The 17,020-nt window shown below is 37.8% G+C and overlaps 1 protein-coding gene and 1 non-coding gene across 4 annotated transcripts in view; both read right to left on the bottom strand.

The window, feature by feature from the left end:
• Window positions 1–17,020, bottom strand: part of ZNF451 (zinc finger protein 451) — an 84,716-nt gene that overhangs the window by 7,911 nt on the left and 59,785 nt on the right. For all 3 annotated transcript variants that reach the window (XM_059939028.1, XM_059939029.1, XM_059939030.1), the window contains 3 exons: window positions 16,604–16,734; window positions 15,517–15,703; window positions 7,092–7,160 (listed from right to left, as the gene is read on the bottom strand). In XM_059939028.1, coding sequence (XP_059795011.1) covers window positions 7,092–7,160; window positions 15,517–15,703; window positions 16,604–16,734 — 387 coding nt within the window. The remainder of the gene's footprint in view (window positions 1–7,091; window positions 7,161–15,516; window positions 15,704–16,603; window positions 16,735–17,020) is intronic.
• LOC132375531 (U6 spliceosomal RNA) lies at window positions 1,332–1,438 on the bottom strand. The gene has a single exon (XR_009506075.1). It is a non-coding gene; the product is annotated as a U6 spliceosomal RNA (small nuclear RNA).

The raw sequence follows: 17,020 nt of genomic DNA, 5'->3' as shown, positions 1-17,020 counted from the left end.
CCAGCTTCCCCTTCCCACCCTGTGTCCTCAAGTCCATTCTTTATGTTTGTGTCTTTATTTCTGCCTTGCCGCTAGGTGCATCAGTACTGTTTTCTTAGATTCCATATATGTGTGTTAGCATATGGTATTTGTTTTTCTCTTTCTGACTTACTTCACTCTGTATGACAGACCCTAGGTCCATCTACCTCATTACAAATAACTCAACTTCATTCCTTTTAAGCGCTGAGTAATATTCCATTGTGTATATGTGCCACATCTTCTTTATCCATTCATCTGTTGATGGACACTTAGGTTGCTTCCATGTCCTGGCTACTGTAAATAGTACTGCAATGAACACTGTGGTACATGTATCTTTTTGAATTATGGTTTTCTCAGGGTATATGTCCAGTAGTGGGATTGCTGGGTCATATGGTAGTTCTATTTTTAGTTTTTTAAGGAAACTCCATACTGTTCTCCATAGTGGCTGTATCCATTCACATTCCCACCAACAGTGCAGGAGGGTTCCCTTTTCTCCACACCTTCTCCAGCATTTGTTGTTTGTAGATTTTTTTGATGATGGCCATTCTGACCGGTGTGAGGTGATACCTCATTGCATTTTTAAAAAATAAATTTATTTTATTTTGGCTGCATTGGGTCTTTGTTGCTGCATGCAGGCTTCCTCTAGTTGCAGCGAGTGGGGGCTACTCTTCGTTGCGGTGCACGGGCTTCTCATCGCGGTGGCTTCTCTTTTGTGGAGCACGGGCTCTAGACACACGGGCTTCAGTATGTGTGGCTTGCGGGCTCTAGAGCGCAGGCTCAGTAGTTGTGGCGCACAGGCTTAGTTGCTCTGCAACATGTAGGATCTTCCCGGACCAGGGCTCAAACCCATATCCCCTGCATTGGGAGGCAGATTCTTAACCATTGCACCACCAGGGAAGTCCCTCATTGTGGTTTTAATTTGAATTTCTCTAATGATTAGTGGTGCTGAGCATCTTTTCACGTGTTTGTTGGCAATCTGTATGTCTTCTTTGGAGAAATGTCTGTTTAGGTCTTCCGCCCATTTTTGGATTGGGATGTTTGATTTTTTGATATGGAGCTTCATGAGTTGCTTGTATATTTTGGAGATTAATCCTTTGTTGGTTGCTTCGTTTGCAAATATTTTCTCCCATTCTGAAGGTTGTCTTTTCGTCTTATTTATGGTTTCCTTTGTTGTGCAAAAGCTGTTAAGTTTCATTAGGTCCCGTTTGTTTATTTTTGATTTTACTTCCATTACTCTAGGAGGTGGGCCAAAAAAGATCTTGCTGTGATTTATGTCATAGAGTGTTCTGCCTATGTGTTCCTCTAAGAGTTTTAAAAATATGGAATGCTTCACGAATTTGCATGTTACCCTTGCACAGGGGCCATGCTAATCTTCTCTGTATTGTTCCAATTTTAGTATATGTGCTGCCGAAGTGAGCACAGTAAATTTATTATTAAAAGACTCCCCAGAAAGAAAACTCCAGGCCCAAATAGTTTTACCAGTGAATTCTCCGAAACATTTAAAGAAGAAATAAAATTGGTCTTAGAGTGAATATACAACAAAATGGTGGAGTAGGCAGCTCCAAACACCCATCCTTCCACAGAAACACTGAAACACAAGCAGAAACTGTCAGAAACGAATTTGTCAGCAGTCTGGAAAATATTCAAAGGTTCACAGCAACCAAGCAAACACTGAATCAAGAAAAAGACAAATAAAAGCAGTAGAAAAGCCTCATGGTATTTTCACTTGCCCTTTCCTCACCACCTCCCTGTGCCTCCGCAGCAGTCTCGAAGATGGCAGCCCATACTCCTAGTGTGGGACCCTGGTGCCTGGTTCCAAACAGAGCACAGCAGAACTCACAAATTATTGTGTTTGTTCTAATCTATCTGGGGGCTACCTGAAGGACCGAAACAAGGCATTCATCTCTATTTTACGAAGCTCAGAACCCACTCAGGGCAGAAAAGCAGGCTGCATTGCTCAGAAACACTGTAAGACAAACAAAAAGTCCACAGCCTGGGGTAAAAGATTATGGTTGAGACATACAATAGAACACTTAATATCTGAGAGGAAAAGCCATGAAGAGAATTTCCTTGGGAAATCAGGGCATTCAAAAGCACCTATGTGTATTGGGGAATTTAGAAACCAGGCACAGACCCAGGACAGGATGCATGCTCAGAAAATACCTCAGAAGACACCAAGCCTTCACCACTGGCTGATCTGTAGGCTCAGTGCAAGCCTGGCTAAATGTTGAAGGGGCCTAGCACACAGCCAATCTGCAAAACCAGAGAGAGGTTGTTTTTTGTTTTGTTTTGTTTTTTTTAGCTTCTGGTATTCAAGAAAATCTCTGTTAAAACACTAATTGAACAAAAGCTTAAAGGAACAGAGACTTCAATGACCAGATGTGAAAAGGAATACAGTTATTGCAAAAATGGTTTGGAAAAGTAACTAAACAAATGGACAACTGCAGCCTTTGACAATCACGAACAGCAAACTCTGGGGAAGAGATAGAATCTGATTTCCAGAGGTACTACATTACAATATTTGCACATCCAATTTTCAATAACAACAAAAACACAGATAATACAAAGAAACAGGAAAGTATGGCCCATTCAAAGTGAAAAAAATTGAGTCAAATTGTCGCTGAGGACACCAAGACATTGAATTTACTAAACAAAGACTTTAATCCAACTGTCTTACATACGTTCTAGGAGCTAGAGTAAACCATGGACAAGGAAGTAAAGGAAACCAGTAAAACAATGTATGAATAAAATGAGAATATCATAAAGAGATTGGAATTATGAAAGGCCACCAAATAGAAATTCTGGAGCTGAAAAGTACAACTAAAATGAAAAATTCATTACAGGAGTTTAACAAAATTAAGCAGACAGAAAAAAGAATCAGCAAATTTTAAATGTCCCAAATTTGATGAAAGATATGAACCTACACATCCAAGAAGCCCAACAAACTCCAAACAGGAGAAACTCAAAGAGATCCACACTGAGACAAATTATAGTCAAACTGTCAAAAGCCAAAATCAACAGAACCAGCAAGAGAGAAGCAACTCATCACATGCAAAATTTTTAATAACACTAATAGCTTATTTCTCATCAGAAATCATGGAGACCAGAAAGCAGTGAGATATATTTAAAGTGCTGAAAGGGAAAACAAAAAACAAAAAACAAAAAACAAAAAACAAAACTGTCAAGCAAGAGTTCTATATCCAGAAAGAATGGAGAAGAAATCAAGACAAAGCTAAAGGAGTTTGTTACTAGCAGATCTGCCCTGCAAGAAATGCTAAGGGAATCCTTCAGGTTGAACTGAAAGGACATTAGACAGTGACTCAAATCTATATGAAGAAATAAAGAACATTTATGGCAAATATGTTCTTGTTTTTCTTTTATATGGCTAAGTCTATGTTTCTCTTATTCTCTTTTCTCTCTGCCTTAATTTCACTCTCTTTGAAAGAGAGGTAATATGACAAAATAAGAAAGAACCCAGTAATAGGAGTTAGAAGACCTAAATCGAACCATGCTCCAATCATTTTGAGACTGTGAATCTTAAGACAAATTACTTAATGCTTGGAAGACTACGTTTTTATGTAAAATAAGGAGAATATTCTGACTCTCATACGTTGTTAAGATTAAGAGCAGTTTTGAAAGTATTAGATTTTTCATAAGCATTAATTTAAGTGGGGGCTTCCGTGGTGGCGCAGTGGTTGAGAATCTGCCTGCTAATGCAGGGGACACGGGTTCGAGCTCTGGTCTGGGACGATCCCACATGCCGTGGAGCAACTAGGCCCGTGAGCCACAATTACTGAGCCTGCGCGTCTGGAGCCTGTGCTCCGCAGCAAGAGAGGCCTTGATAATGAGAGGCCCGCGCACCGCGATGAAGAGTGGCCCCCACTTGCCGCAACTAGAGAAAGCCCTCGCACAGAAACGAAGACTCAACACAGCCATAAATAAATAAATAAATAAATAAACCCAAAGTTTAAAAAATAAATAAATAAATAATTGAAGTAAAAACTGAACACACTAGTCTCTTATCCTTTGTTCTTTAAACTGTTCTATAAACAGTATAGAGTTTTACTGTTTATGTTATATTATAAGATTAATAATTATATTGATGACTGCTATTAATTGAAGGAACTCTAAGGCAAATTGCTGACATTTACAGAAAGATTGTTTTGCATTGGCAACCATCCACATAATGCTGTCTTCTTTCTTTTCCAGGGATTTGAGTCAGAATACCTCTGTTAAGTGTGTATACTTCCAGAGCACACCTTAGATGCAGGTAACAGTGACAAATGATAATGATCAAAATCATAGGGAATTCTCTTGTTAGTGGTTAGGACTCTGCACTTTCACTGCCAAAGGCACAGGTTCAATCCCTGGTTGGGGAACTAAGATCCTGCAAGCTGTGTGGCCAAAAATAAATAAATCAATCAATCACAATAACAGCAGCAGCAACCAATACATACACTGCTTACCATGTGCTAGGCTACTCTAGTAAGGTAGGTATACTAGTATTCCTGAGGAAACTGACACACAGTGAAGTTAAGGGACTTGCACAATATTATATAACTTGTAAGCAGCAGAGCTGAGATAAAATAGGACCTTTATGATTGACTTGGGTAGTTACAATCTGATACTGGTCTACAGAGAACAACAAAGAATGACACAGAAGACCGGAGATAAATCGTGGTGGGGGGAGATGGGGCGACAAGAGAAACTGCCTTTCCTCAAGGCAAAAAAATCACAAGCAAATTGGTCCTGCTTTTTGCCACCCATCTGTCAGGCTTTTAAAGTGTTGTGTTGGGAAGGGAAGGAATGAGAAGAGATTTGAGAAGTTATTTATACTTTTTTGAGTTTTGCTATTAGGTCTAGACTAGAACATCACTTTGCTTCCATGGTGCAGGGTCAACAAAATCACCCAATATTCTCCCAGCCAAATGGCCTCTGTCTTAATTTCCTTTATTCAGTTATAGGGAGATGGGTCCTGGTAGCTCTAATATGTTATAAGTTTATTCATTCAACAATCATTTAGTGCTAAACACTGTGCTACGTGTTGTTGAAATAAAGATAAATGAAACATGATCCTACTCCCTGAGGAGCTCATAGTCTGGTGGGGATGAGAGATGCAAACAAAAAAAATGTTTAAATTGGAGGGAGTCTAGGAGTGGTTGTGGGTAGCTCTCTCTAAAAATGGAAGATCTAAGAGGCACTGACCAAACAAAATTGTCTACAAAATTGGTAATTCTATACAGTTCAACCTAAGAGACGATATTTGAGCTAGTTCTTGTTGGGTGAAAAGAAGGGGGAAAGGAAGGTATTAGAGGCAAGTACAGAGGAGGCCACACTCCCTAACTTACAAGTGGAACACTATGTGCTTCTCACGCTCATTTTACATAAAGCATCAGGAAATGAAAGAAAACACACACGTACCACCACTTTGATTTTTCTTGAAATTAGAGCATTATATCCTTACTTCCTAGAACAACTAGTTAAAAGTGTGAAGTATCTTTTCTTGAATCCATTAATGGTAATCCTTTTTCCAAACTAAGACATGATAAAGATGTAAAAACTCTCAAAATCTCCCAACCATAAAATGTATTACATATAAAACAAAACACTCGAAATTCTGGTACATATTCATTTATACACATCTCAGATTTCCTGGGTTAGCTAGGAGCCCACAGAACTGTGGAGGTTTCTCAAGTGTGGTTATTTAAAAGTTATAATTTTGTTTGGCATTTTCCATGGGATTAGTCATGGGTAGTAAATGAAGGTTGCAAAGTCTGAACTACTTAGATGCTCAATGGTGTTTATCTTTTCATGGCCTTGATAAACAACTTAGCTGGCAGTTTTTGTTTAAAACTCACAAAATGTTCTTTCACCTGTTTAACTCATCATTATGTGGCTGCTAAGCACTGAGCCAGACCTTGCAAGACCATGTTGGGAAAACAAGTTGGTCAGAAAACTTGCTTCCAATTAGGCTGTAGATTTACTGCCAACTTTGTTTAACCAGTGAATTTTGACTATAAGAGAGAAAGATCAGTCTTCTACTTCACTGAATGGATGAAACAGTTCCACTGCCACACTCAAATTTCCAACCCCAGATAGCACGAAGATCCAGTGTGCTCCTAGTCAGACTAATTGCACTCTAGGAGAGCACAAGGAGACGCGCAGAAGCAAACCAGGTGGCCATTCTGTGTGTGCTTGTTTTGCCACGTTTCCCTCCCTAATTACACATTTCCACTCTCAAATCCCCACCAACAAATACTACACTGGAACTATACTATAACTCCTACTGTCGTCCTTGAATGTCAAAGATGCCAATATAAAAGTTTCAACTACTTTAGTGAAGCTTCAAGTATTTTCCAAAATCTGTTGTTTCATTTCGCCCCAGGGTTATTAAAAAGCACAGTCTGTTATGGAAAAACCACAGTACAAACTGGACTTATGTCACAACCAAATAGTGGTACAACAAGTAAATGATCTGATGTGAAGTAATATAAAAAGTTCTCTTTAACCTATGGAAGGAAATACCTTTTCCTTTAAGAGGAGGGAAACATAATTAATTTATTTTAAAAGTCCATTAATATTCAGATGTAAGTGCTTGCTTTCATAGTTCTACTGCATAACTTTAATATTCTTAATTTAATACTACTCAAAATAAATAAAAATTAGGACACCAAAATCTTCTCCTATCCCTGAGACAGCAACTTTTTCTGCAAAGGGTCAGAAAATACTTATTTTAGGCTTGGTTGCGGGGTTGGGGAGGAGCTATACCATTTGTACCACAACTACTCACCCTTGCTCTTGCGGCATCAAAGCGACAGCACAGACAATACTTATACAACAGAGTGTGGCTGGGCTCCAATAAAACCTTACTTACAAAACCAGGCAGTCGACTGGCTGATTCCTGTTCTAGCCCCTAAATCATCTTACACGAGGAAATGCAAACTATCCTTTAAATGAGAGAACAAATTTTTTTTTTTTTATACTCAGTGGTAGGAGGGAGTAGGAGGGATGAAGTGAAAGAGGGAGAAATTTTAAAAAAACACACAGATACAGTCAGCAAGGGATTAGGTTACCTTCTGTGGATCTGAATTCTTCTCCCATTGAAGTACTCTTCACACTCAGGTTATCATCACTGTCACATTCTGTAAGGAAGAATCAATAAATGCAAATGTACTTCTGAAAAAGTTATTGTGCCATAATTTATGTATTCTAAGACAATATGACTTTCAATGATTTCTCCCATACCCAAGCTTACTAATTATAATCCATTAGTATTACAGAACTTTCCCTAGAGGTTTGTGTGGTTTTTAATGCTTACCAAATAATATTACTTAAATTGAGAAAAAAATAAAAATGAATGAAATAGGCAATTTGATTTTGGCTCCATATTCAAACAATTATTTGAAAAAGTTCTTTTTGCATGTTGAGGAAATATAAAATCCTAGTATATTTAAAAAACTGTAAATTTTAAAAAGCTAGTACGTTTATTTGGATCTAGCAAATAAACTCCAAAGTTTCATTTGCATGAAATCATCTTTAAAAGATTTTTAATGATGACAGATAAAATTCCCCTGTATTTTGAAAATCATATGCATTAATCTCTATAGAGACCATAGATTTATATTAACAGTGTCTCTGCATGGCACAAACTCACTTGATGCCTTATATGCTTACTGAGAGACCTAAGGCTTTAAAATAATGATATGACTGACCGGGTATTACAAAAGTCACTTAAAATATGAACGTGGTACCATCAGGGACCCAGTATTTGGCTTTTCACTTTAACTACATTTAAATCAATTTCTATCAGAGTGACTGAATCAGGGTTTAAATAACCCTGATTGTGTATTCAATACAAATCACATGGACATATTTGCTTCTGTGAAAATATATAAAAACTTAAAATATACATTTAAAAATTTATCAATGTATCATTGTTTATAAATAAAAACCACTATATTTCTCTTATATTCCTTTGCTGCAAAAATTTATTACGAGTCACCTTTTGCTATTCCAGCAAAAAAACTATTGCTTTTTCTACAATATGTTATATACACCTACTACTTCAAATATTTCAAGCTGTGTTTTAGTGAAATAAAACATTACATTTACAATTTGAAGAACAAAAAATTTAGTCTTAAAACATTAGGAACAAAGAGAAAATACCCAAGGTTTCTTTTATTACAATTCAAAGTCAAGGCCAGTCAAAAGCAGCATGTGGTAACTGGCCTAAACAATTCATCATGGCAACCAAGACCCAAGGCAAAACTGCAGGTTTGAATCATAAGGTTTAGCTTGACATTAGGTTGTAAAAATTTTTAAAGGTTTCATTTGCCTCAATCAGCCCCATCTGTAGAACAGAGAAAATCATGAATTTTTTCCCCTATTTTTCAGTACCTTGCACAGAATTAACTGTATCATATAGATTTTTAGGATGGTGCCCAAAGCAACAACCTACATAGTCTCATCAACAGGCTGAGCGAGCAGGCAGACAGATGCTTAGAATTAGGTTCAACAACTATTTCACATAGGGCATGCCACTGCTTCAATCACCTACACTTTCACAGCATGGGAGAACTAGTATGTTCAATTTTTAAGATGGCTTAAAAATCTGTATAATTGGTACCAACCATACTTAATGCCTCCATCCCATTCATTCCAAAATGAAGACACAAACCAAACAGACACAACAAAGTCCCAGGGCCATAAACCAGACAGCCCAAGGACGGTGTTCAGATTCAACAAAAATCATGTCAAAGCACAGTAAATTCTGTTTTCAATTTAAATTCACTAATTCATAACAGCCTATGCTGAAGTCCCTCCTTGCATTACCTAAGAAAAAATATTCTAGGAAAGTTCAAACTTTACATAAAACTGGAAGGAAGATGTTTACTGAAGAACTATAAACAACTGAATATACAAAACTGTGTTTTTAAAAACTGTGTTTACATAAAGCAAACAATGTTCTTGAACTAACCTACAAGATATAGGCAAGTTCTATTACATAAACAGATCTTTAAGAGCCCAGAGAATTTTTTTATATAAGCCATGGTGGTGACTAATGAAATAGTAGAAAATGGCAGCTCAGAAATTCAGTCATCAAGAATGTGGTTGGAGTAGGTGCAATAACACAACACTCTGGAAAGTAAAAGCAAACAAACAAAATCTTAAAATGTATGGTCAAGACAGTAAAAACAAGTAGCATAGTTATTTTATTTTACAAAGAGCATACTACAAGCCAGGAGCAATGTCACACGGGGTAAATAAAAATGGTGCTAGCGTGGTCCCTTTAACTCAGCCTGCCCTCACGCTGAGACTGCATTTCTACAGTCTGAAGAAAAGAAAATGGGGCTTCTTGGTTTACTTACAAAAGATCCCAGGGAACTTACAATGATAAGCTGGCTATGCTTGACACATAATCAGCTTACTTTTTAAAGTACCAGAACCCACAATCAAATCTTTTTACCTTCTACAAAAAAAAAAAAAAGCATCTTCCTAAATGTTATTTTTATCTATACACACCCTGCAATGTCGTTAGACTGCAACAGAGCGTCTCATCTTCATTCCTCAAGAACATGGTAAGAGCGAACAATGCACAATGGATTCTCTACATAATAAAATCAGGGCTTTGTGTCAGCGAAAGCCTCAGCCTTCACAGGTGATGGCTGTGTGGCCTCAGGCAGCTATTTTAACCTTCCTGGGCCTCTGCTCCCTCATCTATGAAAGGGGGCGATCTAATATATCCTAACTCACAGTGTTGAAAAGAGGATTAAACAACACGCAGAAGTTCTTTGAACATGTTTAAACATCTTCAAACACTACAAATACAAAAAGCAGCTAGCATGGTGGCTGGCACACAGTAGGTCCTCAATCAAGGTTAGTTCCTTTTACTTCTTTAAAACAACATTGAAGTGACAAGTGATATATCTGCATCTTTGAAACATGAGGCTTGAGTTAGAATGAACACATATTTGTGAATAAAATGTGAAAAGCATAAAAGAAGAAAAAGTCTACCTGGCTCCTCTGACTAGGATCACTAGAAAGGATCCATGTATCTTGGCAAATTTTTAAAAAGTGAAAGTGAGTACAATATAAAATTGAACTGATGAAGGATAAGTGGCTCAAGGGTGTCAATTCAGGACAGATTAATATTTTTACACATCTCTACAGGGATTTACACATATATCATAGCTGTAATCAAAACGTTGGTGCTGGAACCTAATGCATAGAAGAGTGAGTTTAAAGGGCAAAAACCATGACACATTCAAATCTCAAACTTAGTATAAAGGCTCACCTTGCTAGAGAGGGTAACTGACTTAACCCAACCAAGTCAGAGATCTAACAAAGTAGCAGAAGTAGCACTACTTACCTGTCCTCTCCCTACCAAGCATAGATGTAAGACCTTATGACCAAATGAGTGACATTCATACACGGAGCCAGCAACTTCCCAATACCTCTATTTCTACTGAAATAAGTTATCTCCTGAAAAAACTTTCAATTAACTGAAAAACTGGCAAAAAAGAAAGTATAAGATACCATGTGATTATTGATTCTGACAACACTATTCAACAGATTCTTCCTGTTTACATAGGAGTAATAAAACCACTTTATGGTCCTAATAATGGAAAATTTCTGAAAAGTGAGAAAGAAATAAGAGGTTCAAGCTTATATCATTTGTCTATGCTATGGCAGAGATTTTAAAAACGTGAAAAATCATCACACTGCTTATAAGACATGAGAGAACTTCTCACTGTGTGTTACTTGTAAGAGAGTTTGTGGGGTGGCTGGTTGGTAACTAGGAGCCTTGAAAAGACAGATCCCCGAAGCTGTACGTGATATTGTATGTACAGTAAGTCCCCTACATACAAACAAGTTCCGTTCCGAGAGCACGTTCATTAAGTCCAACAAAATTAGCCTAGGTACCCAACTAACACAATCAGCTATATAATACTGTACTGTAATAGGTTTATAATACTTTTCACACAAATAATACATAAACAACAAACACAAAAAATAAAGAAAGCATTTTTAATCTTACAATACAGTACCTTGAAAAGTACAGTAGTACCAGCTACATCACCGCTGCTTTTACGCTTGCTTCTGGACATCCTGGGCTTGAAATAAAGACACTGTACTACTGTACTCTATACAGTACTGTACAGTAAAGTACACAAAAACACAACCACTTGTAGAGGATGCACGCATGTGACAAGGTACGCCAGACACGTGAACTAACTTACGTGATTGGACATGCGAACGCACGTTTGTATCTTTGAAAGTTTGCAACTTGAAGGTTCATATGTAGGGGACTTACTGTACATGTCCATATGGGGGAAAGAGGTTTGGAAAGCTTTTTTCAGATTCCCAAAAAGGTCCATCAACGCCTACCCCCAAACCACACTGCCTTAAAATAACTGGTTGTCAGATCTGAAGATAGGACACTGGGTTAAGCTAGATGAAAGGAGTTACCCTGGCATTCTCGTGGTGACCAAAACTACACTACAGGCCCAACACGAACTGCAGTATTTGTGGACACTGAGAGATGTTTCTCAGTCCCAATACATATTAAATATCATTTCTTAACAAAGACTATTACTTTACTATTCACAAAGCCATTTATTAGGAAAGGTGAAGGAATAAAGTTACCCAAGAAAGTCACTGTTCTTTGATTTTTCTTATTATAAAGTTTATTAGCAGGCAATTTGATGCCTTTCAGTCTTCCATGAAGAAAAAAATTTGTCTTAAACTGAATCTGAACATACTGTGATTCAGCATAACATTTTTTTAAATTTTAGTTATAAAAGCATCTTTAAATCCAGACCTAAATAAAATATGTGACTTAAAGACTACACTTCTTTGGCCATTTAATTTTAATAATTTTCATTACTTTTAAAATGTAGTGGCTATAGCACATGAAAAGATGCTCAACGTCACTAACCATTAGGGAAATGGAAATCAAAAACAAAATGAGATACCACTTTGCACCCATTAGGATGGCTACTATAAAAACAAACAAAAATCAGAAAATAACAATTGTTGGCAAGGATGCAGAGAAAATGGAACCCTTATGCACTACTGGTGAGAATGTAAAATGGTACAGTCCATGTGGAAAATTAGTATGGAGATTTCTCAAAAAATTAGAAATAGGACTTCCCTGGTGGCGCAGTGGTTAAGAATCCACCTGCCAATGCAGGGGACACGGGTTCGAGTCCTGGTCTGGGAAGATCCCACATGCCACGGAGCAACTAAGCCCGTGAGCCACAACTACTGAGCCTGCGCTCTAGAGCCCACAAGCCACAACTACTGAGCCTGCGTGCCACAACTACTGAAGCTTGCGCGCCTAGAGCCCATGCACTGCAGCAAGAAAAGCCACCACAGTGAGAAGCCCGTGCCCCGCAACAAAGAGTAAGACCCCACTCGCCGCAATTAGAGAAAGCCCTTACGCAGCAACGAAGACCCACACAGCCATAAATGAATGAATGAATGAATGAATAAATGAATGAATAAATTAGAAATAGAATTACCATATAATCCAGCAATTCCACTTCTGGATATATACTCATAAGAACTGAAAGGAGGATCTCGAAGAGATGTCTGTACCCCCATGTTCACAACAGCATGATTCACAATAGCTGAAGCATGGACGCAACCCAAGTGTCCATCAATGGATAAATGGATAAGCAAAAGGGGGTATGTACATACAACGGAGTATTATTCAGCCTTAAAAAGGAAGGACATTTTGACATAGGCTACGACATGGGTGAAACCTGAGGACATTTTGCTCAGTGAAATAAGCCAGTCACAAAAATACAAGGGCTGCATGATTTCACTTACACGACATACTCAGAGTAGTCAAATTCATAGACAGGAAACAGAATGGTGGCTGCCAGGAGCTGGGGGAAGGGGAGTGCAGAGTTGTTGTTTAATGGGTATGGAGTTTCAGTTTTGAAAGATGAAAAGAGTTCTGGGGATGGATGGCGGTGATGGCTGCACAACAATGTAAATGCAGTTAATACCACTCAACTGGAGACTTCAAAATGGTTAAGATGGTAGATCTTATGTATATTTTACTACAATGAAAAAAATGTAAAGAAAAACTAAAAAAATATATAGTGGCTAGGAACCATATTTCCTTTTTACAGTAATAATAATTAATAATAGCTGCTATTTACTGAGCACCTATGCTCTTTCCTATGCTATGCTAGACACTATACATATCACTAATGCTTACAACCTTATAGATATGAAAAGTGAGACTCAGAAAAAGTTGAGTAACTTGCCTGAAATCGCACAGCTAAGAAGCAGCAAAGTCAGTATTCGAATCAAAGACCATGCTCTTCTTTATGCACTGCACGGTCTCTGTATTTCACAAAAATTCAGAATAAAGTATACATGTGTCCCCAAAGAGCAGTAAGTTCAAACAAGCACTGATTACAAATGAATGATTAAAAAAAAATACCTAGAGAATTCTATATTCTGACATAGAGAGAGGTTTGACACTGATGAGTGAAAAAGGAAATTAAAGTATATGTCAAAAAAAAAAAAAAGAAAGGCTAGAGCATAAGAGACATTCAGCAAAGAACATCGGTATATAACAATAACCTATACTTTACCTCCAACCCTAGTATACCCATGCAGACCTACTCATATGCAGCTTTCATTCCAAATAAAGTTGAAAGAAAGGCAAATCCATTACAGGTCTCATGTTCTAAATTACAAAAGAAATGCTCCCCAGAGCAGCAGCATAGGAGGAAGAAAAGGGGGTTGGCCTAGGTAGCAAAGGTAAAAATTTAAATATTTTTCAAGATATTAAGTAGATGTTGTTAAGGATAGGAGAAGGGATGGTAAAAGAATGGGAGAAAAAGAGGTTAAAAAAAGCCACAGACACACAGGGCACTCCATTCAATACTCTGTAATGACCTATATGGGAACAGAATTTTAAAAAGAGTGAATAGGGACTTCCCCAGTGGTCCAATGGTAAAGAATCCGCCTTCCAATGTGGGGGACGCAGGTTCAATCCCTGGTCGGGGAACTAAGATTCCACATGTCACAGGGCAACTAAGCCCACGCACCACAACTACTGAGCTTGCGCACCTCAACGAGAGAGCCCACATGCCACAAACTACAGAGCCCACGCGCCCAGGAGCCCATGGGCCACAACTAGAGAGAGAAAACCCGCACGCCACAACTAGAGAGAAGCCCACGCACCGCAACTAGAGAACTAGAGAGAAGCCTGTACGCTGCAATGAAGACCCCATACAGCCAAATAAATAAATATTTTTAAAATAATAAATAAATAAATAAAAGAGTGGATATATGTATAACTGACTTACTTTGTTGTACAGCAGAAACTAACACAACATTGTAAATCAACTATACTCCAATAAAAAAATTAATTAAAAAATTTAAGAAAAGGAAGAAAAGAAAAAAACCTGCCACAGACAGAAAAAGCAAGTGAATGAAAACAGAAACTACAGAATAGGAAGACAAAATTCAGTACTAAAGCATGACATAAATCTGCAAAACAGCTGATTTTTCTTTAAAGAGCACAATTGTGCCAGTAGCTTAACGGTTCCTAACTTTGCAGAAGTGAATTGATCCAACACAATGAGTGGTTAGAGCAAAGTTCTTCAGAATAGATCTTCAATCAAAATGTGGCTCTATATATGCAGAAAGAAGAAAATAGCTAGGAGGAGAGCACACTTGGACAATTTAAAGGCATATAATAAAAATTCCAAAAAGTAGTCAGTTTTTCATTGAGGTCATTCATCAATACCTTCAAACCATATTCATGGCTGCAAATTATTAGGATATTTAAAAATTACTCTTCTATTCTCTCCTACCCACATTTCAGAAATTACAAAAACAAAAACAAAAACAAAAACAAAAACCCATCTGGATCCCTAGAATTACATCCTTTCTTAAATACTGGTTAGTGAAATTGGACATCAGCATGCCCTTTCATTGAACAATCTCAGAAAGGCAGAGAAGAGTGTAGGACAGGGGGTGCCTAGCCCTTCAAGGCAATAAAGATCTCTCAGGGCATCATTTTGTCACTGTCAACCTCTTGAATTTTAATTTTTTTATTTTTTGGCATTGCCATATTAGCATTTATTGCTTTCTGGTTTCTCCTATAAGCACTTTGCTTTCTGAAAAACTGAAGATAAATTTAGAATTTTAGAAATGAAATGAAGATCTGAATTCTGAGCTTTGCAAAACTGTACTAGCATATTTCAAACCATAAGTATGTATTTTAAATATATGAATATAAATTTTATCCATTAGATTAAAAAAGGGCTCTAAAATATTATGAATTCATTCTCCTTCTAATACACTCAAAGTGAAAGTGAGATAAGAGAAAAAATACGATAGAAGCATGAGCGCGTGGCAGTTTAGTGAGCAGGCAGCAGGGCACTAGTGGACAGCAGTTTATTGGTTTCTCTCAGCAGTGAAGTCTCTTCCTCTTGGGCAGTTTGCACTGTGGCTGCAGCTGCATACCTTTGGTGGTATCAGATATGCTATTTAACAAGGCACACATCATCTCTCCCTCTAAGTGGTGAGGGTTGAGTATATGTGCTGGCCTCTGAGTCTTCTTAAATTGATTCTCTAGCTCCAGAAAACCTTGATCTCCTGAGAGGATGGTGAAAGGAATCTGCTTGGGCAGCTGTTCATCCAGACGGCCAGCCTAAGTTGGAAAAAATGGCACAAGTTGATAAAAATCAGCATCTGAGCTTCCAGTCAAGTTACAGCTATTTCAGAATGAACACATACCTAGAAACGCGTATTTAGCTTGTTCCCTTGCTCCCACCAAAGTATGATATAAAGATCTCGTTCATAAATGAAATATACCATATTTAATCAAATATAAAATGCTGTCAATTATAAGATAAGCTCTTTTATATGCCACTAAGAAAGAAAGAAAGAAAAAGCCAAAAGGAGTATAACAGGAGGCCCCCACATAAAGGTGGAACACTAATAGGGCTACGCACTCAACCTGAGGGTAAATAAAAAATGAATCTGCCATAGAGAAAAGGTACGCAAAGTAATTTGCATAACTCAATCTTAGCACTGGCTAGATGGAAAAAGAAACTATCTTGCGGTTTAAAACATAAGCAGCAGTCAACAAGTTTGCAGAGTGTCAGTGTGACACAGAAACCCTTAAGCAGAGAATTTCATTTAAACTGGGTCTCAGGTGGGTTGTTTCTCCAGGTGACTAGCAGAGACAGAAGCAAATGCAAATTCCATCTGGGCCAACAGTGACTGCTATGGTGCCCCCCCATTTCCGAGATGTTAAAATGTGAAAGTGTCTCATGCGTCAAGAAGTGTCATCTCCTGATAATTTATTCTAGAAATAGCTGAGGGTCTACTATGAGTAGCTGAGAGTCTGCTGGAACTGGGGATGAAGCAGTAAACACATGCTATGGGTTCCTGCCCTCAACAGTCATAAGTAGAGCCTGATGCAAAAGGTTTTAAACAAAAAGCACAACACTGAAAAAGAATCTACAGTGTCATTATGATTCAAGAGGGAAAAAAATCCAAATGGGTCCTAGCTTCACATTCGATTTTGAATAAAACAATGACTCACATGCATACATATGGCAAAATCAGCAGCATCTTTTCTTTTACTACAGCGAGGATGAAGGAAGAAGCATCCAATCCTGTTCAGGTAATTATAGATCTTACAGTTGACAGGAGGCTTCCAGTTGGTGTTTCCTCCTATTATGTTTAGAAAAGGCATAAATGATGAGTCAAACAAGAGAAAAAGAACAGAACACTAGATACAACTGAAAACTCTATAAGGAAAAACAAATACTAGAAAAAAATGTTTCTAGAGGAAAAGTACCAGATTAGAAGGCAGAACAAGGCAGTTCTCGTGCAGGTATCACCAGGTTGTTGCTTAAATCTTGGGGAAGTAGACCGACTTCCCCAAATCTGCCTATTAATCTGAAAACTCACAGGGATGTTAAGAAGAATCAAAAGTAATGTGCGTGAAAATTCTTTG

The sequence above is a fragment of the Balaenoptera ricei genome, chromosome 11 (genome assembly GCF_028023285.1).
Source record: "Balaenoptera ricei isolate mBalRic1 chromosome 11, mBalRic1.hap2, whole genome shotgun sequence".
NCBI lineage: Eukaryota > Metazoa > Chordata > Mammalia > Artiodactyla > Balaenopteridae > Balaenoptera > Balaenoptera ricei.
This window is presented reverse-complemented; position numbering and strand designations above follow the sequence as displayed.